At 31.3% G+C, this 25,906-nt stretch overlaps 1 protein-coding gene and 1 long non-coding RNA gene across 3 annotated transcripts; one reads left to right on the forward strand and one right to left on the reverse strand.

Annotated features, from left to right (window-relative positions):
- The first annotated feature begins 441 nt into the window (after positions 1-441).
- Positions 442-25,050, forward strand: LOC106881155 (uncharacterized). Of its 2 annotated transcripts, XM_014931440.3 has the most exons (5): positions 442-2,270; positions 8,799-11,253; positions 11,917-12,052; positions 23,335-23,466; positions 24,116-25,050. In XM_014931440.3, exons 1-5 carry the CDS (start codon positions 2,191-2,193, stop codon positions 24,358-24,360), a joined length of 3,048 nt encoding a protein of 1,015 aa, XP_014786926.2. In that variant the 5' UTR covers positions 442-2,190; the 3' UTR covers positions 24,361-25,050. The 2 variants fall into 2 exon arrangements, with proteins under 2 accessions (XP_014786926.2, XP_089212028.1); XM_089355902.1 differs by lacking the exons at positions 23,335-23,466; positions 24,116-25,050 and adding an exon at positions 13,264-13,450.
- Positions 6,697-8,210, reverse strand: LOC128248309 (uncharacterized). The gene is made up of 2 exons (XR_008264542.2): positions 7,895-8,210; positions 6,697-7,060 (listed from the first exon to the last, which is right to left on the reverse strand). It is a non-coding gene; the product is annotated as an uncharacterized LOC128248309 (long non-coding RNA).
- Positions 25,051-25,906: the final 856 nt, after the last annotated feature.

A 25,906-nucleotide genomic window follows, 5' to 3' on the forward strand; every position in this document is an offset into this window, starting at 1 on the left:
GAGAGAGAGAGAGAGAGAGAGAGAGAGAATAGATAGATAGATAGATAGAGAGAGAGAGAGAGAGAGAGAGAGAGAGAGAGAGAGAGAGAGAGAGAGAGAGAGATACACACACACACACACACAGAGATAGACTGATAGATGATAAATAAACAGATAGATAGAAAAGATTGATAGATAAATGAATTTACAATAAAGAAATTTTAGGCGTGATTGTGTTGGTTCTCAACCACATGATTCCGGGTTCAGTTCTATTGTATAGCAATCTTGGACAAGTGTCTTCCATTGTAGCCCCTAATCAGGGCCGACCCTAGGGTTGCTGGAACCCCGAGCAAGCTGAAGTTCGGCGTGTACAAGATGACGGTGGTGGAAATTTCCTTGTCTTTGTCACGCCCTCCTTGATGCCCCCCACCCGCAGCACATGGCGCCCCGGGCGACTACTCGAGTTGCCGGTGCCTTGAGCCGGCTCTGCCCCTGGCCGACCAAAGCCTTGTAAATGGATTTGGTGAACCTAAGACCGTCGTTGATAGATTTACGTACGCGTGCGCGTGTGTGTATAATACACACACACACACACACACATATACATACGTATAAATCTCTCTCTTTCTTGTCCTTCCCCTGTCTACTTCTATCATTATTATTTACCTGCCGCTCTGTCCCGGTCTCTTCTGCACTCTCAACCTCCCCAACTCATGCATCATTGTTCATTTCCCAACCCTTCTCCACCATTCCCAACATCCACCCTTTAATCTTACCCAGTCTTTACAGTTGTTGCCTACCTCTCCTCTCTCAGTCCTCATCTCTCGCTTCCCCATTTACTTTTTGCAAAACGATTATCTAATCATACTCCTCAACTCATTCTTCGTACCTTGAAAGGCCACCCGGACACATCATCACTACTATTTTATTTCTTTCCAGCCCCATCCGTTCATTTTCATCTTCTCTTCTAAATATGAGTCACCATGAAGCTCCTCTACAATCATAAATCTTGCTCTTCCACCTTTTATACTTTAACCCCTCATCTCCAAGCTTAAAACCCCGGCAATCGCATTAGTGTTGTAGGCATGAAAAAAGCGCCCAGTACATGCTGTAAAGTGGTTGCCTTTTGTAAGAGCATCCAGCCATAGAAACCATGCTAAAGCAGACATGAGAGCATGATGCAATTCTTGGGCCCATCGGATCCTGTCAAACCTCCCATCCATGCCAGCCTGGAACACGGACGTTAAATGATGTATGTATGTATGTGTGTATGTATGTATGTATGTATGTGTGTGTGTATTGTATGTGTATGTGTGTGTGTCTGTCTATCTGCCCGTCTGTCTGTCTGTATGTATGTATGTATGTATGTATGTATCTATGTATGTATGTATGTACGTACGTACGTACAAAAATATTCTAATCTCTTACAAAAACATCAGTTACCAGCCAAGACATTCACCTCAGTATCTTCGTCGTGTAGCAAAACCCATTACAGTAGTTGTACAAAACATCACTGCGGCAAAAACTGCAGCCATTATGTGCGTATGTGCGGGCATTTATGCGGAAAGAAATCAGCGTAGTATTTATGCATACTCTAATTACAGTTTTTTTCGGTATTTTTACTAAATAGCATTTCAACACTTTTGGTTAATTTTATCTAATATCTCTTTAATTCAACCTTAGGTGTTTGTTTATTATTATTTTTATTACCATTAAGTAAAGAGAGATAGATGATATACACTCGAAAGAATCATGAACGTCAAATATATTTCATTTCTCTTATCAATCTAAGATATTGTATCTATTTTGGTAATCGATATGTAGTCGTTGCATTACATTATTCATCCTACTGTCTTTTCTGCAGTTTTATTGAACACTGCTGTTTCAGCACAGATGTTTGAGCTATTCAACTAAAATAAGCAGCAGTGAAAAGAAAATGGAATCGATAATGAAAAACAAGAATGATCGCTAAACGGAGTAAACCTCTTTGTTAGCTCCGCCTACTTCTCATGACGTCATCGATTAAGGGGCTTTTGTCAGATTATTAAACTCCGAAGACGCACTGCAAGTAATTCCTGCAATTATCTGCTTTGAATTGTCTATCTGATTGCCTGTTTTTATTTTTAGTCTATCTTCTCCTTTACGAAGAAAGCGATACGTTTCTTCTCCGTTCATTTTGACTTACTATAAGTCGGTTATCATAAGAAAAAAATGGACCTTAAGAAAAATTTTGATTGTTTCATTTTCGAAGCAAACATGGAGCTAAACAACCAAACACCTAAGCATAAAAGGTAAGTCCAGGCTTCGAAATCTATTTTTCACTTTGTAACTTCATAGTAATATATTTTTTGTATGATACTGTTTATTTATTGTAAAAAAAAAAAAAAAATCGTAAAACCAATTCAATAGTCATTTAGTGACACGAATGCTTGAAAATGGTAACTATAGACATAATGAAATAAATTGAATTTATTAGCTATAAAAGTATTTCTTTAAAGGGGTCAAGAGAATTTTTATTTAGCGGTTGAAACGTCATCGTCATTGTTATTCAATACATACCAACTTAATATTTAAATAATCAGTATTATATTACGACGATATTCTGATATTCATTCTAAAGATTAACGAAATTATTATTGCTGTTACTTCGTTTTCTTTTCTTTTGTTTTATCAAAATATACGTTGCTTGAATATAAGTCACTGAAAATAAAGTAAAGCATTATTGGCAAGGTCAGTTACTTCACCAAATCAGTAATGCGACGGATAAAAGTACCATGTGGTAATTTCAAATCCCACTGATACATACATACATACATACATACATACATACATACATACACACACACACACACACACACACACACACACACACACACACACACACACACACACACACACACACACACACACACATATATGGCATAACTACAGTTATGTAAAATTCACATAGTTTATTATGCAAGTTTTCTATCTTATATATTAAATTCTATTTCTCCCGTTTTTAATCTAAAAGAGTAGCGTTGTTTCAGTAAAGAAAATATATAATATAAATAGTGGATGGTTCACCTAGTCATCCACTGCAGCCAAAGAGCTAATAATTGCTGGATATGTCCGGAATAATACTTCTATACATCACATGCTCTAACATATATGACTTAAATTTTACATTTCTACATCATTTGCATATTTTGACTTGATTGTCCAGATAAATTATGTGTGTGTGTGTGTAAAAAAATGTATATGCGTATATTTATATAATATATCATATATATATATATATATATATATATATATATATATATATATATATATATATATATATATATATATATATATATTCATGTATATGTGTTAGGATGTTTCCGTATATGCATTGATATATGCGTGAGTGTCCCTATATGGTATATACACGGATATGCTAATCTCGATCCTAATTTGGAGCCATTATTTAAATACCTTGATGCAAATAATTATATATATATATATATATATATATATATATATATATATATATATATATATACATACATACATATACAAACATATATATGTATATATATATGTGTGTGTGTGTGTGTGTGTATATATACATACACATATATATATATATATTTATGTATGCATGTATGTATGTGTGTGTGTGTAATATATTAATTTATTGTTAACTTTCAATTATTAATGTGATTCAAGATGGCCTGGAAAACAAAATAAATTCTGTTGCCAGCATTTCCACCTTAAATTTGGTTTCCCGTATTGTGTATGTATGACCAGTTAGTTAATGTTTTATCTGTTCATCTAATAATATTCGATACTTCAAATTATTACGCAATAAAATAAACTTCTTTGTTTAGTTATTGTATTTGCTTATTAGTAATCAAAGTATAGCGGTGGATTGACAGAATTCTTAGAATGTCTGCAATATTTAGTTACAGCCAATAGGTTCGGAGCTCAAGTCCGGCCATATCCAACTTTCTTTTTCGTTTTTCTTTCCAAGCTCTATAAAATATAGAGGGTGGGGTAAAATGTGTAACTTCTGATTTCTTGTTATTTTCTCCCTAACTGTTTCTGCGTCATTATTTTGTACTGTTGCATCATCTTTGGGAGTAAAAGTTGGTCAGCATAGTTGTTGAAGTTGAGAGAGTTTGAAACAATAAGGTGACATACTTTTTGTTTTCAAGAAATTTTTCCTCAACTTTGACCCGATTGTAATTGATGTTGCTAATAAAATATCTGGCTAATCTTCGGTGTTTACCGATCAAAATTTTTTCTCTGTTGGATTCCAAGTCAATCCCCACTCACACACACACTAATATCTAATTTGATAATTTTCACTTCTAAAAAAGAAAAAATTTTTTTAAGTTTTAAAAGTGGGGCAAAATGAGTAATGACTAATTTCAATTACTTCTTCTTTTTCACTGCATGGTGTGTGAATATATTATGAAGAGAAAATATTCTGTTGAGTTTTTAGATTTAGTCGAGTTTCCCTAATTTCATTGTGCCATTTTTCCATGATCCTCTTAGATTTGACGTGGATAAACTTATGTTGCATTTCTGATCTTACTGGCGTCTAAGGTTGGATAATTGATGTGTATGAGTCTTTTTTTCAAATGTTAGTCTGGAGGATTGAAGAGTTAAATTTACTTTATTTTGTCTTGCTCATTTTGCCCCAGTTAAATTTGTCTTTTGTATGCTCAAAGAGAACGGAGATAATTTTCTGAAATAGTGTTCTGAAAATATTATATAGCGTTTTTTTTAGTTTTTTTTTAATGCGTTTAGGTACTGTCATTTGCTTAGATGATTTTTTAAAAATATAAGGTTAGACATTGTTAATTTTTTTTTTTTCAAAGTCAAAAGTGTAATAAATATTCTTCATTGTGTCGCACCCCCTATCAGCCATGATACCTGCTTCGATCTATTTCTATAAAGGGCGTTTATTCGTCTTTATCTCGTGGGGTTGAGGTAAGAAGTAGGATGGTGGGGCATGACATCTAGGATGTATCAATTCAATCCCTATTGGTGAGAGGTGAGGTGAGACATAAGGGCCGCTATAAATTGAGATCTTTAATGTAGTTGTAATAGAAGACTGACGTAACTCGTTTGGACACGCAAACAGAAACCCGGATACACGAACCAATGAAAGAGCATCTACGTGGTGGCTCGACCTGCTAGAAATAACAGTCAAATTTCCATTGAATCATACTATCATTAAAAAAAACATCTAAGATCATCTTTTTTGGATAATGTAAACTTAGATAAAACAAACAATATGGTCATGGGAATATGGGAATACTTTTTGATCGTATGTCCGAGCTAGGAGTGAACAACAGATGACCGACTGAATAAAAGTCACCCAGCCTACTCGAAATGGCAGGCAAATCTCCCACAATCCATAACCTTATTATCTTAAAAATAGAAAGGACATTTCATACTGTAGTCTCCTATATTACATTATGTCTGAAGACATGGTGAAGACAGGGAATATTGCTAGAATGCCTTTAATCGTATGTCTGCTTTCGTCTGTCTTTATGTTCTGAGTTCAAATTCTGCCGAGGTCGACTTTGCCTTTCATCCTTTCGGGGTCGATAAGTTAAGTACCAGTTGCGTACTGGGGTCGATCTAATCGACTGGCTTCCTCTCCCAAAATTTCGGGCTTTGTGCATAGAGTAGAAAAGAATCGTGTCTGCTTGATTGGGGCTGACTTGGTGGGCGGGTAAAAATAACGCGCACACACGCACGCCTATTATAATGTGTATATAATGGGTGGTGTACAAATGTGACTCTAAAATTAACCATGTTGCAGTTTAAGGAATTCAGTAAGGTATAGCTTTGTATCAAGTTGTTGTTATTAAGGTGGCGAGCTGGCAGAATCGTTAGCACGCTGGACGAAATGCTTAGCAGTATTTCGCCTGTCACTACGTTCTGAATCCAAATTCCGCTGAGGTCGATTTTGCTCTTCATCCTTTCGGGGTCGATAAATTAAATACCAGTGAAACATTGGGGTCGATTTAGTCGACTAGTCCCCTCCCCAAAAATTTCAGGCCTTGTGCTTATAGTAGAAAGGATTATAAAAGGCGGCGAGCTGGCAGAATCGTTAGCACACCGGGCGAAATGCTTCGCAGTATTTCATCTGCCGCTACGTTCTGAGTTCAAATTCCATCGAGGGGGCGGAAGTCTTTCCTCGACGACTTTGCCTTTCGATGTCGATAAATTTAGTACCAGTGAAATACCGAGGGTCGATGTAATCAACTCATTCCCTCCTCCAAAGTGGCTGCCCTTATGGCAAAATTTGAAACCATTATTATTTTTAAGACGTTGGTAAAAGTGAAAGCTACTTGGTAAAATTTTAAAAAACAACAACAATATACGTCGTGTTATTTTGTTAATTTATGAGTTTACTTTCATAGTAATTTTTTTATATTTAACGTACTAATATTTTTCTCTCGCACGAAAACTTACGGCATTATAGAGCTTTTGTCAGTGTTCTTGCGTTTCCGCTGACATGTAAGATAATCGAGGTTTGTCTGGGCTTTGTTTACAGTACAGTATACACCATTGACAATATATAAAGCCCAGCTTTTATGACATTATTTATAGTTAGCAACAGACTTTGTACATCCTGAACCCAGGGCCGGATTAAGACCTATCGAGGCCCTAATCTCTTAAAAGATTTTGGTGCCTCCATAAAAGATTATCTAATTCAAAATATAAACAATAACAAACCATAAAATAAATTTTTATTTTTCAAAACAAAACAAAACAATAAGAGGGAAAATAATGTTTATTTTTGCATACTTTCACTTTATTTATATTTGAAAAGTTGCCTCCTTCATTTTTGAATTGCAAAGTCTTTGATCAGATCCTCAAAATTAATTTTAGGTAACACATCTGCATCTATATACTTAGTAGAGATAAAGGCATCCCAAATATTATTTTAGCAAGTTTAAAGTGAATTCTTTTGTGCTGTAAACCATTTACCATTTCTGTGGTGCCTCAGTCTTCACTTGATACCCCAAGCCCGTGCTTATTTTGCTTAATGATTAATCCTTTTCTTGCTCGTTTTCTGATATCTTTTTATTTTGCACTGCAACATAAGATACCAAATCAAGATAACAGAATACAATGCAAACCTGAACATCATAAAATTTTCTAAAAAGATTTCAACTTATATATACACACACACACACACACGTTTTTTAAAGTTTACTATAATTATATAAAATACATATTTCACAAGAGTAGCAGTGTTTGATTCAATATCAAAGGTGAATTCACCAGATTCTTTGTGTCACATGCAATATTTCTTCAGCCAAGATTTCGTCAGCCATACAAGAATAATCTGGAATCATTTATTATATATTGGATTCCTTTGAGAAATATATTTTGTACTTAAAAAATTATATAAATATATATATTTAAAGCATCAGTGTATATATTATATTTATTCTGGTTCTTCGTTGTATTTTCTTTCAAATTTACAGTTGTAATATATGTTTATGTGATCACTGGAACAAACCTGCTATATATTTTTTTTTTGTAGAGAAAATATTGTTAACTACGCATCAACATTAAAATTTTTTTTTTTTTTTATCACCAAAACTCTATTTCCAATATTCTTTTTTTCATGAGCCCTAGGATTCAGCAGGCCGGCTAGTCGGTTTCCATGCTAACCGAGATCACAATATTCCTCTGAATGGGGTACAACGCTACATTTTGAGGGTAGGGGACAAATCGACCACATCGACTCCAGTATTTGACTGGTACTTGATTTTATCAACCCCTAAGGGATGGAAGGCTAAGTTGACTTCGGCGAGATTTGAGCAGGAAGAAATGCTGCTTAACATTTTGTCTGACGATTCTATCAGCTCGCCTCCGTAGTCGCAATACATTAGTCATTATAAACTCCCTTAATACTCACAGAAATGATGTGCTTATTTCTGCCTATCAGTTACTCCTATTTTTTCTTAAACTTTTTTTTATTCCTGCACTCAATTTTCTTTTTCAGTCAAAATCTTCCGCCTCTTTTCTTCATTTCCCGACATCCTTAAATATCATGCACAAATCCTTCTCTCTCTCTCTCTCTCTCTCTCTCTCTCTCTCTCTCCCTCTTTCTCTCTGTGCCTGCCCGCCTTGATTGATCGCTTTATTTTCGTCATTCTCTTTATCATTCTGTTACTCTCTACACTCCTGCTATGTTATCTTTCCATCATTGTAGAGCTTCATTCCCCCCACCCCTTTTCTATCTCATCTCTTCAGACCATATCTTTTTCTCTCATTCCCCCCCCATCCCTCCCTCAATTTCATAACTGGTTGCATGATTGTCTGTCACACAAGCTGCTGACCGTTAATTATTTTCTCTTCTATCTTTCTCTTTACAATATTTTTTCCTCTTACTGTCATTAACTGTTCTATTTTGACCAAACACATCAAGTAAAAATATTTGTTAACCAGTTAGCTATTCTAAACAAATGTATGTCTCTGTTCCCAGTGTTTGCAACACTTTTCTACTTTGTATCTCTTTATTTTACAAGTAAACATACTATTCTGTTTGTAAACATATGACATTTATCTTATAAAATTATGTTCAGGTTACACAATATAATGTTCAGCATTATAAATACATTATTGTTTAAAAGAATGAAAGATTTATTTATTGATGAGTAGACAAATTCTCAAATAATCATATTTCACTTATACCTCTTTCTGTAATTTTTATATTCTAATATAAAATATTACAGTTTTCTATTGTAATGAAGTTTTCTGAAAAAACTAAAAATGAATATTCAAAATTAACTATTTTGGCAATATTTTGTTTTTTTCAGTTATCCTTGTGAACATGAAATGCAACTAAAGGGAGAGACAACTTCTACCTCAGACAATTTATTTCATGAAGATGTAAACTCAGTGAAGCATATCTGTAAAGAAAACAATGTAATTGAAGATGTTGATAATACTCCTATCACTGGGGTATGTTTGGAGTCTGACTCAAATGGCTTTGCCCCACAAGATGGAATTATTATAGATTTAAAGGATAAAACTAATAGTCCACAAGTGGAACCTGGTGGCGTAGATATACTCACTATTGAAAACTTTGAAAGTATGCTAACTGCAGAGAACACTAAGGCAATGGACATATATTATGAAGAAGAAAACCTGAATTATTGTGTTGATAGTGATGTTCCTCTGCTCAGTTCATCTGTTGAAAGTGATACATCTGTAGAAATCTTAAATCCTTTAGTTATTGGTAATGTCTATTCTGAGAGAAATCAATCAGACAGTGATGTTTCACTTTTAAGTATGTCTGGGGATGAAGTTAGTAATGGTGAACCTGAAGAATATAATAATTATGAGCTTGCACAAACCACTGCTTCAGATCATTATAACATCTTACCAAATGTTGCAGAAAATAAAAGTGACAAATGCATCACCCCCTTGAATTTAAACAATCCATCCACAGATACATTTCTCTCTTATGAAAATAAACTCAACGATTCTAAAGAATTATTTATAATACCTGAAGCAAAACAACTGCAAGAAGCATTTATCGATCAAACAGAATCAATTAATTCTAGGGCCAAATGTTATACAAAATTTATTGATAATCCTGAATTAGCATCAAGTCAATCAGCTAATGAAATAAAAAACTTTACAGAGAAAACGTTTTTACATCAAAATGGTAACACACCTGCTCATGAGATTATAAATCAATGTGACCAGAAGATGGCAGAACTAAATATGATGAATAATTCCTTGTTAACACATTCCACAAGTAATAACATCAATGATACTGCAACAACTTTGCACTTTTATGATAAGGATTCCTCTCTGGTTGAATGTAGTCAAGATTGTTCATTAATGAAAAACTTTGACCCCCATTCTCCATCAGTTATGGACAGTAACACCACTGAAATCTCTGCAGAATTCTCACAGACATGTTTGGAAGGGTCTCTCATCAGTAAAGCCTCTAAACTGAATGGTAATGAGCAGCAACAATATGGAGAGAACATTCAGGAAGTGGTTGCTTTGGAAAAGCAAAATAGTTGTGATAGCACTTTGCCACTTATTGAATCTGAAATAATTTCAATTGATCCTCTTTATTCTAAAGATTTCAACAACAGTAACATAATAGAGATTGAACCTTCTTTCAGCAAAGAAAAAAACATTCCTTTGCTTCATTTTCTTGGAAGCTCAAACTTAATTTCCACTTCTCACTGTTCAAGCCAAGAGCATGTGAACTTGTCCGATGCATGCATTCATATGCTAAATAACTTAAACAACAGTTATTCTAATATATCATTAATGCATATATCTTCTTTGAAGAATATTCAAGAAACTTATCAGGACAATATGTCTGTCATATCTTCTGAAACAGTAAAAACTACAAATCATTGGAAGAATTTAATTGCATACAGTATTGGATTCATGGTCATGTACATGGCATTTGGATCATTACGTCATTTGCAGAGCAGTATTAACAACAGTAATGGTGTTGGACTTATCACATTGTCTTGTCTTTTTGCGTTTTTTGTTATAGGATCTTTATTTGCATCTTATGTTGTTAAACAACTTGAACCTCGCCGAGCCACCCTTGTAACTGTTCTATTTCATATCCTATATGTAATTAGCAATTGTTACCCCAGTATCTATATTCTTATGCCAGCATCAGCAATGCTTGGATTTTGGAATGCTGTATCTTGGGGTGCTCAAGGAGTATATATTCAACGGCTTGCCTGTGATTATGCCATTAAGAAAGGACAAAAGACTGAACATATTTGTAGTAAATTTCATGGTGTATTTTATTTGATATTGTTTTTCTCAGAAGTGTTTGGGAATTTAATTTCATCTTTAATACTAAGCAGCAGTGAAACTGGTTCTTCACTTAATGAACAGAATCAGACAGATTTCTATTATAAAAATTCTACTCTAGAAGCAATTACCAATATCACTCATAAGAATCAGCAATGTGGTATAAACTACAACCATTTAAAACATGAGGATGAGAAAAGTATGCCAATATCACAAAATATTATTTTTTTGTTGACTGCTATCTTTACTGGTTTAGATATATTAGCCTTTGCTATTATTTTCTTTTTTGTGGATCCACTCACTTCTACTTACAGAAATAGTTTACCTCAGACAACCAGAAACTGTGAAAAGTTGTGGAGAGACATAAAATCTGTTCTAATTTTCATGAAAGACTGGCGTTTTGTATTATTAATTCCAATATATTTATTTAGTGCCATGCATTTGGCTTATATCAGTGCAGAAATAACGAAGGTAGGTAATATGATTATTAACTGGTAAAATCTCAAAACACCTATTACTTTACCCAAAAGTCTTCTATATCTCCCACCACTTCCTATTTTCCTTTCACTCTTCAAAATGTTTTGAACTTTCTTTGCAAGTATTGTCATTTTAATGTTTCTTATTTTTATATTGTGCATATAATATTAACTCCTGTTATTCAGATATTTATTTGATGGAATTAATGAGAAACTGAAAAGTTAACTTTTAACCTGAGCATCTGCATTTAGCTCTTAAAGCCTTGTCGTTTTTAATACATGACCATTGTTTTATTATATGATATTTGTGAACCAGAAGATATTGGTGTCAATGAGTATAAATAAGAGAAAGTATTTTCAACTTGGAATCAAACATACTGCAATCCTTTGGCTATATAACTAGTTTGTATTAACTGATGAAAAAAAAGGTTAAAGTATGAAAGTAATATTCAGTTTAACTTAACATTAAGCTATAGTTATTTTCCTATTGTAAATCAAAGTTTAGAGTCAAATGAACTGTTTAGTGAGCATTTTGTTAAGAACAGCTGTTTCTCTCCTGGAAATATATTTATTTTTTGTTTGTAAAAATTGAAATTTAACATTAGGATTCTGCTTTTATTATAAAGTAGTTTCATTTTCATTACAATATTTTTAACAGGCATTTGCAACATGCATGCTTGGTGTTCATATGGTCGGGTACTTGATGATTTGTTATGGAATATCAGATGCTCTCAGTTCCTATATATCTGGTTGGCTGAATCAAATCACTGGTAGAATTTTACTAATAACCATAGGTATGTTCCAATTTTTAACTCTATAACTTTTTCCTGTTGATTTCTTTTGCCTTTATTGAAATTTTTGATTATTTTCTAACTGACTGCATAGAATTATTTTGCCATTTATAAGTATTAGATGTATGTTGTTAATTTCAGCTTTGCCCATTTTAAGTATGCAGATATCATTATTAACATAATGGAAATTAAAGGAATAAATTAGTATACTAAATTAGATGAAAAACAAAATTCTAATTTATTTTCATTATATGTTTTAGGTAGATTTACTTTATATTTTCGGAGACAATAGCTTACTTTGGATATAATCTCTAAATCCAATGATATGTGCATATCTCAATAATAACTTACATTTGTAAATAGCAGAGACTACAACTGAGCTATACTAAGCATGTTCAGAATTAAGTATTCTAAGTTAATTGAATAATTTCATAAAGCACCAAAGTTTTGGCTGGCAGAAGATCCATAGCATTAATTCATCTGTGAAAGATAAATTAGTTCCTGTGTAGGATGCTAGTCTGTTGCATATGACTTTCTTTGTAAATGAGATGTTATAGAATTAAATACACTATGCATAAATAAACTGAATCATCTTGCACACAGGGATATTTATTCAGCAAAATGCAGCTTAACAGAAGTTCTAATTGAAGAATTTTTTTGAAAGCATATATCCACCCTGATTAAATTTTGAGTATTTTGCCTCTGGGATGGAAACTTTCTTAAGCTTATAAGAAGTTTGCAGTGTTTACAGTTTCAGAGTACTGAAAAACTAACTTTTGTTGTTAGTTGTTCCTAGTGACCCAGTTTCATTGATTGGACACATAAATTCACTTAGTTATAAAATAAAGTCAAGATATTTATCAGTGATTCCATTCTTCTAAAAGAAGACATAATATCATTTCACATTTGTTGGTCTTTTAAGGTAGAAATATGCTCTCAGCTTCAGAAATACTGAGCAGTGATTTTCTCCGAATAGCTTTTATAGTCCCTTAGATAAGCATTAGTACTTACTGGTGTGGCAAAGTTGCTATTGACATCTTTTCATTTTCCTAATTAGTTTGTTGTATTTATTAAATGAAATGTTCTAATTTGATGCATTGTATTTTAAGAAGAGGTAAGTACTGGAAACATGGGTTTCAATGCTACGTCCTGTAGTTTTTAGTTGGCACCATTCAAAAAGGTTCAAAGAAAATCCATCCTACTTCTGCTTTCAGTATAATAAAAGAATTGAAAGAAGTCTGTAGAACAGAAACAGCAGAAAAGATGTAATTCTGGTGATGAGGTTTGTGCCAGAGAGACCATTTGTCTGAGTCAAGTAAAAGTGCCAGTGTCCAAATAGGGAGGTCAGTTCATGGGCTGATAGCAATAAGAAACAAGTGGGCAGATCATCAAGGCTGTAGACTACTGGAACAAAGTTCATCTGTATAATGAATTTCAGGAAGATCCTCCTTTCTGTAGCATTTTCATCAAATGAGCAATCTGATTTTAAAATGTTCTGAATCTAACGGTACGTATACCAGTTTTTGTCCGCAATACAAGGTTACACAAAGGGTAGGACATGTTTTACTCTATTTCTTTTGCATATGAATGATTTTATACCTGATATAATTCTGGGAAATTTAGGCAAGATGTACTGGTTAAGCTTCAGCATGTTCTTATTCTTAACTAGCGTTATTCCCCAATTTGAAAATTTTGGTTCTTATCTGGATTTATATCAGTAGTTTTTCTTTTCTTCTTGTCCCAATGTATTTGTAAACTATTATGATTTTTTTTTTCTCCCTATGTAAAACCAAATCAATATTTCATTCATACTTGGTATAAGATATAAAAAATAAAACTCTTGATACAAATACAGAGAATAATTCATTTGTATTTATAAAGTACTGTGAGTAAAGACACTGGTAGGGCTACAGAAAGTTTTGTTTTGCACTCATACATGTCCTCCAAGTGTTCAGAGATATTAGGAAAAATATATTTTGAAAAAGTACATGTGTAAACGTTTTTATGCATTCATGGTGTTTTCCCAAATATATTTTTCATATCATTAACATGTGGGGATATAGGGTTTGAATAAGTGCAAAATACAAAAGCTTTGGTAGCTTGCCTAGTATCTTTGTTTGTATTGCTTTATATATACAGATGTGTGTGTGTGTGTGTGTGTGTGTGTGTGTGTGTGCCTGCCTGTCTGTGTGTGTATTTATATATATATATATATATATAAAATGTATGTATGTTTATGTGTGTGTGTTTGTGTATCCATATGTATGTGTATATGAGGTCTGATCAAAAAGTATCCAGACTGTTGCTATGATAACAGAGCTAAAGTATGCAGAGTGTGGTCATCTTAAAAAGAAGATTAGATTTCAACTGTGCAGGATCTCCTTAATTGTGTCGAGGAAAATGAAAACTTTGAAAATGGCCATAACAAGTGATGAATTATGGGTCTATTGCTATGACCCTGAAACAAGGGCTTGATCTTTGCAGTGGAAAACCCCAGCAAGATTTCAAGATGTCTAGAGAACCCAAGAGAATGTGACAAGATAGCTGCTCACTATCCCAAGAAAGAAATTTCAGGAATGCTTCTATCAATGGAAACAACACTGGATAAGGTGTGTGGCTGCAGAAGGTGACTACTTTGAAGGCGATTAAATACCAAATCGATGTGTCATACTTTTCTTTTTACAGCACCAGTCCCAATACTTTTTGATCAGACCTCATATATATGTGTGTGTACATGTATTTTTATGTATGCCTGTGCATTAACGAAATTGTAATCTTTAATAAATTCTCTTTAGTGACAATGATCATTGTTGTATCTGCTAAAGTTGCTAATGGAATATTTTTCTTTCAAGTTCCTCAATTTATTTTCAAATAAATTTGAAAATTTTGTTGTATATTTTGTTGGCTTGAGATACTTTAAAACAGTTATTGTTGGTATTCCAACTGAGTTTGGAATATCAATGCAGCTTATTATCTCATGTATGCCCACAACTAATTGAAGGTGAGTGTCTTCTTCATTGAATCTGTGTTGCAACATTTTGGTGAATTTCTAATAAAGCATTTTCCTAATATACAATGCAATGAAACTTTTTTTTTAATATTGTTTCTCATGTATTATGCCTATTTATGTATTGCTACTTTTACAATAAAGTGTTTTATATTTGCTTTCCATGCTAGCAAGGTTTGTTAATAAACAGAAAATATTTCAAAAACACCCTTTGCATACCTAATTAAAGTTACCAAACTTTATCACTACATTGTGCTAAGAAGTCCCCCAGTCAACATACAAAAATACTAATGATGATGAAGACAGCAAAGATAGTGATATAACTACAGCTATTTACCCATTCTGAATCAAAATTTAGAGTCAAATGAACTGGTTAATGAGCATTTTGTTAACAACAGCTAGTTTTAGTTCATAATATTATTTATGATTTTATGTGTAAAATGTTTCTAAGAGTTTACTGCATGTTTGTTCCCATATTTTTCAAAGTATCTGTCAATGAATCTAATTAACATTTCCACTGAATTCTAGACATTTACTAATTATTGAAATAGACCAGAAGCATAAGTTTTTCATCTTGTTTGAAACTAAAGTACTGAATTACTCTTAAGATATATCTTGTCATCTTGTATGATAAAAAGACAGCTACATGATAAGCTGACAACTTTGATAATCAAATTTGTCTCCTCTCAAGAATCATCTTTTCTTTCCTAATTAATTAATTACTCAAATACACCATACATATTAAGTATAAAAACAACTTTTTTCTTTTATTTTGAAACTCCCTTTTCATTTTCATATACAGAGTTTAGAATTGCTAAAATAAGTTAGTTTTATATTTATATAGTGTGTTTAAATAGGTAGATGTGGGTAAGGATACTTGAATCACAAGATTTTTCAATGAATCAATGCTTCTCTATTTTGAGTTGAAATTCTTCAGCTTCACTTTAATGTTCATCAGTGAGTGTGCAAATAGCATCCAATGAATGAACTCTTCCTCTACAGGGTTGAACTATCCAAAAGAAATCATATCTACGTGGTATGTTATTAGAAACAGCTGTAAAGTAATACTGATATTATGTTAAAAAGTGTACACCAGGATATAAATGATGCTCTTCCTTTTCATTTCTTTTGATATGCGTATATAATTGCCCTTGCAAAAGGTATGAAAATGAATATTTGAACTTTCCAATACTCCCTTTCTCATAATGCTTGGACATATTTTATCATCTACCTCAGAATTTTCATTTGGTTCTAAATTCTACAAAGGATGAAATATAGATATTATTTGTATATATACAATGTCTAAACAAGGTAGTGTAAATTTGATTATATGTATTGAGAATGAGTCACAAGAATGTCAGTGCTTTTAACATACACACACGCACACACTTTTAATCTTCTGTTTCACCATCATTTTATAAAACCAAAATGTCTTTTTTCTTTTTTTGTTCTGTAGAGAATAAGATAAGGGCATAAACTGTGTTGTTTCTCCTCCACTGAGAAAAAAATTAGATGAATTGTTGTTTGCCCATAGGTCATCTGTAATTGAGCAGACCTATGCTCAAAATTATTCCAGCCATGACCATTCCATATTATTTATTTGAGATTACATTGGCCAATGGTATCCCTTTTTAAGATTGTTGGATGTGATTTGTTGGCTTGAAATAAAATGTGTCAGCAAATTGGTGCTGTTGTTGGTTCTTGGAATTGTAGAAACTCTAAGCAACATAATATAAATTTATTTTATGCTGTTTATTTTAATTTATTGAGTTGTGGTAGCAAGTGACTTTGGAATATTACTGTTTAAAATAATGTAACATGTAAAGCACTTAAAGATCTCTCACATAAAATGTCTCTAATCTAAATGAATTCATAAGAGACAATGAACCAACTATAAGCTCTATGGAAATATCTGCAAAGCACACTAGTTGCAGTCCATTATTTAATTATTCTTTTTTTTTTTTTCTTTTAAAAGAATTTCTTATAATGAAGCCCACTTCCTACTATTTTGTTGCTTATAAAAAAACAAACTACCCAAGTGCCATTTTTCATAAAGAGTAAAATGTTAAAAGGATTTTATAAGATTGCTTCCAAACAGCATTTGGTGAATATTATAAAAATTGAACCTCATGTGTGAACTTCAATGAAAGAATGCTATATTACCTATGAAATCATGTTTTTATAAGATAGCTGATACTTTTTAAAATTTAGAAAATTATTCATTGATACACTTATATTTCCTTTTCAAGATAACTAGACATTAAATTGATAGAAATGGCAATTATCTAAATATTTAAATAGCAACTCAATTTTAACGCAAATACAACTTTACAAAATCTGTCTACTGCATTCTCATTGAGAAAAACCATGCATTTGCTACTCATTTCACTTCCAGCTCCATACATGCACTTCTTGCCCTCCAGTTTTTACCACAGTGTAGAAACAATTATTTTAGGAAAATTTTTCTGGACACTTTAAATCAACCAAGTGATCAATCCTAACAACACCCATTTCACCAAAATCAAATATGAGACTTCAGAGCTAGCTTCTATTATTGTCAAATTCTTCAAATTTTCCTTCCTTCCAGATTTCTATCCCAATGTTTGGGTTCTATCCCCAAAATGGCAACTTCTCTAGCCTTGCAATGTCTTCCCCTACCACATTCATTTCCAACATCTCAAAGGTAATGGAAACAGTCATCAACAACTATCTGTTTCATCTCATTCAATCTCTCTTGGTGACCCTGGCTTTCATAGAACCAGATCTATTGGAAAGTTACTTTCATTGTGTGAGACTTTTTGTGAAAGCAATGTTGTTGCAATTGACATAAAGTCCATGCCTTATCAGATATGAGAACCTCTTAGCTAAGGTGCTTCCCTATAATTTGTTCATCTGTCTCATTTCTTGTATTGAAAGTTTCCTATCAGATAGCAACATTGCAGTGTATGCCAGTGGGGCTCACTTAATACTTTTGTGTATCTAACATTTAATAATGTTTCTCATCCCCTTCCTTCTGTACAGTAAGAACTTACTTGCTGTCATTTCTAACATACACCTCTATGCAAATGACACTACCCTTCACTCCTCAGCCTTTCACTCAAAGGTGTCATCTACACTTAACCTAAACTCTTTACTCCAAACATTCTCTGAGTCCATGAACATTAACCTTCAAAATGTCTTCCAGTAGGGACATGATTTTCTAGTCTCTTTCAACAGCATAAAGTCATGAGCACTGTTCATATCAGTGAAACTGTCATGTACTTTCAATCTATCTAACCATGAACAACACATAAACTATAATCCTCTGCAAAGCTCAAGTAAACTCCATACTAGAGTATTATTTACATATACTGCATGTAAACATCAAAGAACACGTACAAAAGGCCTTTCAGTTGATTGGCAATGGTTCAGTCACTAATTCCATATATGTGTTGTTTTTCTTTGCTTCTACTACTGCTACTACAAAAGTCTCTTCTCTGAACTAAAATAGCTGCATACACTCTCCACTGAAAACCCTTTGCCCTACAAGTCTCACATCATTTTTCTACTTACTATTATTTCCATTACTTTTTACTATGCTAAACTGCTAGGCTCCTCACAAAACACTTCCTTACCCAGTTATACATTTACTAACAGATGTTCAAGCTGAATATCAGCTGCCCTTCCAGTTTTTGAGTACTTGCTAAAGTCATAGACACAGTCTTTCTCCCCTCACTATTTTATTGAAACATTTTGTTTGTTTTCTACTTAAAAGAAATCCATATTATTTCCAAATTTAGTTTTACATGTACCAATTTTATAGTGTGTAGGATTATGTTAATTATAAATTTCTTATTGAAATTACCAACCTGGAGTGAAAGCACTTTTGTACTACAATATAGTAGAAACAGTGGTACACCCAACCAAATGCTAAGTATTTAGTTACATTCCTTTATTTTCTGAGTTCAACTCTTAACAAGGTTGACTTTATTTTTATATTAGAAACATATATATATATATATATATATATATATATATATATATATATATATATATATATATATATATATATATAATATAATATAATATAATATAATATATACATATATAACATATATATATGTATATATATATATATATATATATATATGTGTGTGTGTGTGTTATATATATGTATATATATATATATATATATATATATATATATATAACACATAAAGTAACAAACTGAGGAAAAGAAATCCTTCAAAGCGCTGTGTTAAACTTCTAATTCATTGGTACAACAGTTGGATACAATATAAATATTGGTATGATTGAATTATAAAAATAAATTAAATATAGAGATATTCTATTGACGATCCAATAATTTATTCAAATTACAATATTGCATTAAATACTATGAATTTTATATAACATAAATAATTATAAAAATCATAAAAGGCTAACAAATTGTTTTGGCTTATATATATTTTTTCTGACATAGATAATCACAGTTCCATTATATATGAAGTCACTTCAGGGTCTTAGCTTTAGAAAAAGACGAAATTCCATGTGGAAGGATGGCTGTATTGTCAAGTACTTTCAACCTATCTAAGCCTTTTGTACATGTTTTTTGATGTTTACGTGTAGTATTATATGCAAATAATATGCTAGTATGGAGTTTACTTGAGCTTTGCAGAGGATTATAGTTTATGTGTTGTTCATGGTTAGATAGGTTGAAAGTACCATGGCAATCCAGCCGTCCTTTCACATAGAATTTCATCTTTTTCTAAAGCCAAGACCCTGAAGTGACTTTATATATAATGGAACTCTGATTATGTATATCAGAAAAAAAATACATAAGTCAAAACAATTTATTGGCCTTTTATGGTTTTTATAATTATTTATGTCATATTATGTTCATAGTAGTTAATGTAACATTGTAATATAAATGAATTATTGGATTGTGAATAGAATATCTCTATATTTAATTTATCTATATATATATATATATTTTATTTGTTTTAGTCATATGACTGTAGCCATATGTATGTGTGTGTGTGTGTGTATATATATATATATATATATATATATATATGTGTGTGTGTGTGTGTGTGTATGTGTGTATATATATATATATATATATATATATATATATATATATATATATATATATATATATATATATATATATATATATGTACATATATTTGTGTATATATCTATATATATGTACATATATTTATGTATATATATATATATCTATATTTATGTATATATGTGTGTGTGCACACACACATATATATATATATATATATATATATATATATATATATATATGTGTGTGTGTGTGCTTATATATATATATTTATATATATGTACACACACATATTTGTATAAGTGTGAACTGGTGCTTCTGATATATATGTATAGGTACTCATGACATAAGTAACTGTCATGATTAATCAATATCTGTTTTTAACATGTTTTCTTTAATATTTCCAATGAGCCCTGAATTGTTATTTAATGTCAAATTTTGCACATCTCTATAGCATTTGTTATTTTTTTGCTATTTGCTTAAATTAGCAATACATTTTTCTCTATTTTACTTCTGTAATTAAAATTTGTTTAACAAAATGTGACTATTTATACTTATAATTGCATTTACAAATGTATATGAATTTTCATTGTTATACATTAGGAAGGTGCCGAGCTGGCACAATTGTTAGCATGCCAGCCAAAATGCTGGTAAGCATTTTGCCTCTCTTTATGTTCTGAGTTCAAACTTCACCAAGGTCAACTTTGCCTTTCATCCTTTTGGGGTCGATGTAATCGACTTACCTCCTACCCTAAAATTGCTGGCCTTGTGCCATAATTTGAAACTATTATTGTGCATTACATTTGAAAAAATACATTTTTTAAATATTGTTTTTTTTTAGTAAAAGAAATACATTAAACATAAATTCATTGCTTCTAATAATGCCTACATTTCTGTTGAATTGTATTCTGAGATGATTGTAAAACAATTTCTTTAAAATGATTCCAATAATATATAGAAACAGTTACAATATTAAATTCAGTATTCATAAATTCAAATTAACATTTAAAAATTAAATTTCAACTGAAAAATCTGAAAATTTTGGCTTATTAAACTAAATTGTTAGAAGAAAACTTTTTGTTTTTCTACAACAGTAAGTTTCGTTAACAAATATCTTCTATAAAATGTTCCCTGAATTTTACACAAATCTGGTGTGTGTGTGTTTTTTTTTTTTTGTTTTTTGTCATTTGATATAGAAGTAAAAATCAAAAATTAAAAAGCATTTGCATCTTCAGTTAAATTTTCATATAAATTACTTTGACAAAAATGAATTGACATGTTTTATATTGATATTTATGTATTTCTGTTTGTTTGATTTCAAGTTAATCAGTTTAGATATCTTTTATAAATAGGTGTTTAGCTTTTATAAAAGGACATTTCCTGTCTGCTCTGCTTGAAAAAAAAATTGATAAAGTAAAACTATTGAAATGTTTGGAATTATATTCAATCTATCAAATGTGTTTTGTGTTAGCCTGTTTTAAACTGCATGTTTCATCATGTTGTTTGTATTAAGAGCAATGTGGCTTCTGTGCATTTTGTTTTATAAGTTCTGGAATTTTGGTGGTAACTATACTGAGACAAGCAAGTTGAATTTGATGAATGCTAAGAAGCTGCAATGCTTCAAAATATGTTTCAAGAGGATTTGCATCCAAGTTTTTTTTTTATATTTCCATCCTCAGTAAAGGATAATTTGTCCTTTACTGAGCTGACTTAAGGATCAAAAGTAACTATCCCATCCTTTTATATATTGTTCAATGTATCCTTTTTAAGATGGTAACGTATGATTTGTGGGAGATTTACCTGCAATTTTTAGCAAGTGAAGCAACACTTCTAAGAGGTTCCCGTTGCATCCCAGTTAAATTTAAGGCTGGCAATTTTGCACCTGTTGTGGTTTGTGGGTGAGGGTCAGAAGTGAGAAGGCTTTCAGACATGTGTTGCCTTAAACCAATGGTGGAACTATGACTGCTCAGGAACTGGGCCTTACTGTAAGAGAAGTGAGCAACAAAGATGTGGAAAGAATAAATTCCAGCAATGAATTAAGTATTGCATGACTACATGAATTTTTTATTTCTACATTGCTTAGTTATCATTGTGTAGATGGTTTATCTGATAGCTCCCACCATGTTAGAGCTTGAGAACTTAAATATGAAATATCTTTATTGATGTGTTGTTTATTGGATGCATATAAAGTGTTATAATCCAACTTATTTCTGTGTAAAATGTCAATGGCATTGTCATAGTGAATGTAATAGTGAAAATGTTTTCTTTGTGTCTGTGTGTATGATGAATGTGACTGTTGAATATAATATTTGGTTCCAAATATAACCAAATAGTTACCTTTTTAAGAAATGATATAACATCAAACTAAATGCTTTACAGTATAAAATTGTTTTGTAGTTTCTGAATTCAAATACTACAAGGTAGACATTGTTTACTTACCATCCATTGAATGTACTTTATATTTCTCCTATAAAGTTATGGCTTTATACTAAAGTATGAAATCAGTTAGAAACAATAGTAACTTTATCACTGCTTAATGACATACAGCTAAAAGTTTGAAAATATTTTTATTTTATTATATTTTTTATTTTCTTAAAATAATTTTAGTATACCTTGCATTTAACTGCAATAAATTTAAAACAACTGTTTATCATATTCTTAAATATTTAAGGATTTGAAATGTTTATTTTCTATATTGATATTGTATGTGCATATAATGGTTACAACATAACAACAACAATCTGTTTATTTTATCTTATTTGTATTTATCTAATAACATTTTCAGATTATTATAATCAACAACTTTACAATTTCCTCAATTCCTTATGTGTGTGAAGAAAATATATTACTTGAATATTTTGCTTTCAATGTGGTCTTTATAATTATATATTTTTCTTGAATTTTATGTATATATCAAATAAAGTGTCCAGATATAATGAACCAAAATTTATCGCTCTTATTAGGTTCACACTCTATTGATCTCTTATGAGAAATCAATAGAGTGATCAACAAAAATTATTACATCCTTTTATATTCTGAGTTCAAATCTAGTTTCTGGAGGTGATAAAATAAATAGCTGTTAATCTGATCAACTATACCCTTCCCTATAATGTATGGTCTTGTCTTTATGTTAGACATTAACATCATCTTGCCTATATTTTCCAGAATCTACATTACACAGTTATTGATTATATATTTTTTTTCTTTTAAACCCCTATTCAGGATCATTGTCTTTTCAACTGGTCATTCTCAGCTTGTTCTTATGGCAACCAGTGAACAGTTCTCTTTTACCGTATATCCTCATTTTTGGATTTTGGGGATTATCAGATGGATTCTATGCTTCTCAGTTGTGTTGTAAGTAAACCTCTTGAGATTTGTTTGTCCATTTCATTGTTTATTTTTTTTATCTTTCATGAAGGGTGTTAAACTATTATAATGTTTTAAGTACTAAAGAACATTTATTGACTCCTTATCGTTTGTTGGTGTCTATCAGCATTAATGCCTGCAATTTCAGTTGTTTGCAAAGGGCCTTGGTCAGCATTGTTCACAACCATTGTAGCCTTGATTTTCAAAGAATATTATTCAAATTTTGTTGAATGATTTCTTTGGTGTTATTTTTGGACATGGCTCTACTGTTGCTATTGAGCTATTGACTTTCAATCATAATTTTGTTGACATAAGAAACTTCATTTAAGTTTGGATTTTTGTTTTCCAAACCATATTTTGCCACTGTATTTCCCTTATTTGGTGTTAAGCTTCCTTTTCAAAGACTGCAAGTTTGTATAGATATTGTTTCTATACTGTCATACTCAGCCATATACATTCAAATTTCCATATATATGCTGAGTTATTGTATCTCAAATTTTATGAACCTCCCCTTATATTAGGCTGTGAATTTATTGTCCCTTTAGGTAACATTTAATACAAAAACTTGTAAGTATTTGTTCTTATTTTTCATCTTGTCTGTTGTCTATAAAATATAAAACTTTCTTTTTTCTTCTAGCTCTTACTGGTATGGTGTTCTCTGAAAAATCCGAAGAAGCATTTTCAGCATTCCGTATGATGCAAGGTGTTGGGTTGACTTTAGCTTATGCTTATGCATCAAGCTTATCTCTCGACATTAAGTTATATATCCTAAGTGGTACTGGAATAATTGCCTGGATTATGTATATGTTGATGGAACATTACTTGCGAAAGAGTGAACATGATAAATCTATTGGAAAAAATAACAATATGCTCAATGCTTAAAATATTGATTTACCAGTATTTTAGTACTGTGTAGCTTGTCAATACTATCTACATATCCATATATATATATATATATATATATATATATATATATATATATATGTATGTATGTATATATATGTATGTATATGTATGTATATATATATATATATATATATATATATGTATTCGTTCATTCATTTTAACATCTATTTTCCATCAAATTGGACAGATTTATTTGAGGCAGGATTTTATGGCCAGATGCACTTTCTGTTGCCAACACTTACCTGTTTTTCAGGTAGGCGAGATCTTTATTCCACATGTCTTTAAAACTGCAGAATGACTGGTCTAGCGGTGACGAGCATGGAATATATAAACACTGATGTATATTCACATGCACATGCGCATATACACTCACACACACACATGCATATGCCAGGCCCCACCCCTGTAATTTCTGTCTGCCAGCTTGCCCGACATGGCAATTTGATAGATGGAATCTGTAGAAACCCTACAAATACACACACATATAATGTCCTTTATCAAAAAATTTGATTATTAAATTTGCTATAATCATATTGATTATACTGTAATATATGATATATATTTATGTGTTTGTCAGACAGTCTAATAAACTGTCAAACAAATACAGTTATCACTTACGTCTATTCATGACACATTTTTATTTGAATAAAATAATTTTTTATATTCCCTATTTGTGAAACTTGTTTTTATTTACTCTTGAATTTTGAAATTTGTTTCATGATGTACAGTAGTTCCTTCTTTAATACAATGAGTAATTATTTGGTTGTTTGAGGTGTTTGATACATATATATATATATATATATATATATATATATATATATATATATATATATATATTTATATATATATATATATATATATATATATATATATATATATATATATATATATATATATATATATATATATATATATATATATATATATATATATATATATATCGCTTGTGATGTTTCAGCTGGATAAGTATCTTCAGTTTTCACTTATGACGTCTATCTGTAGTTAAATGAAAGTAATTAATACCTCTGTTTTGCAAGATATGTCACATAGGGATCCAAAAGCTCTATCTTTGACAGTGCAACAGTGTTAATTAGCCCTTTTGTTACCATATTTCTGTTGATATACACTGGCCTTTGTTTCTATAAATTTTAAAAGATAATGAAGAGTTTAGGAAAATAAGTTTGTCATTATTAAGCTGATAATTTGAAACTAATTAACATAAAATTTTGATGACGCTAAACCAGGAAGTTTGTATCAAAGAACCATGGGTGGTATCAAAAGGACTCAGCTAAATATTTTAATCCGTACCTTTTAATTCTGGTTGTTATTGTGGATTAGTCTTGGTCAGTTCCCTTTATGCATGTCATATAACAGAAAGATGTAAAGTCTTGATATATGTCTGAGAAAAGTTGTGATGATCATGGCTAAACAATAACAGGATAACTAATAAAACTCTTGGAAGTAACCTGCAATTTCAGTACCTAGATATGCAAATACTTGTCATCTGGACAGCTGGCAGAAT

Source organism: Octopus bimaculoides, chromosome 1, assembly GCF_046866305.1.
Source record: "Octopus bimaculoides isolate indiv1 chromosome 1, ASM4686630v1, whole genome shotgun sequence".
Classification (NCBI taxonomy): Eukaryota; Metazoa; Mollusca; class Cephalopoda; order Octopoda; family Octopodidae; genus Octopus; species Octopus bimaculoides.

What these genes read in the sequence shown, in the direction of transcription:
- LOC106881155 (XM_014931440.3), top strand. Translation starts at nt 2,191, where the DNA reads ATGGACCTTAAGAAAAATTTTGATTGTTTCATTTTCGAAGCAAACATG. An exon ending in AATTTTACTAATAACCATAG is followed by an intron (nt 12,053 to 23,334) that starts GTATGTTCCAAT and finishes ACCCCTATTCAG; the next exon opens with GATCATTGTCTTTTCAACTG. An exon ending in CTATGCTTCTCAGTTGTGTT is followed by an intron (nt 23,467 to 24,115) that starts GTAAGTAAACCT and finishes TTTTTCTTCTAG; the next exon opens with CTCTTACTGGTATGGTGTTC.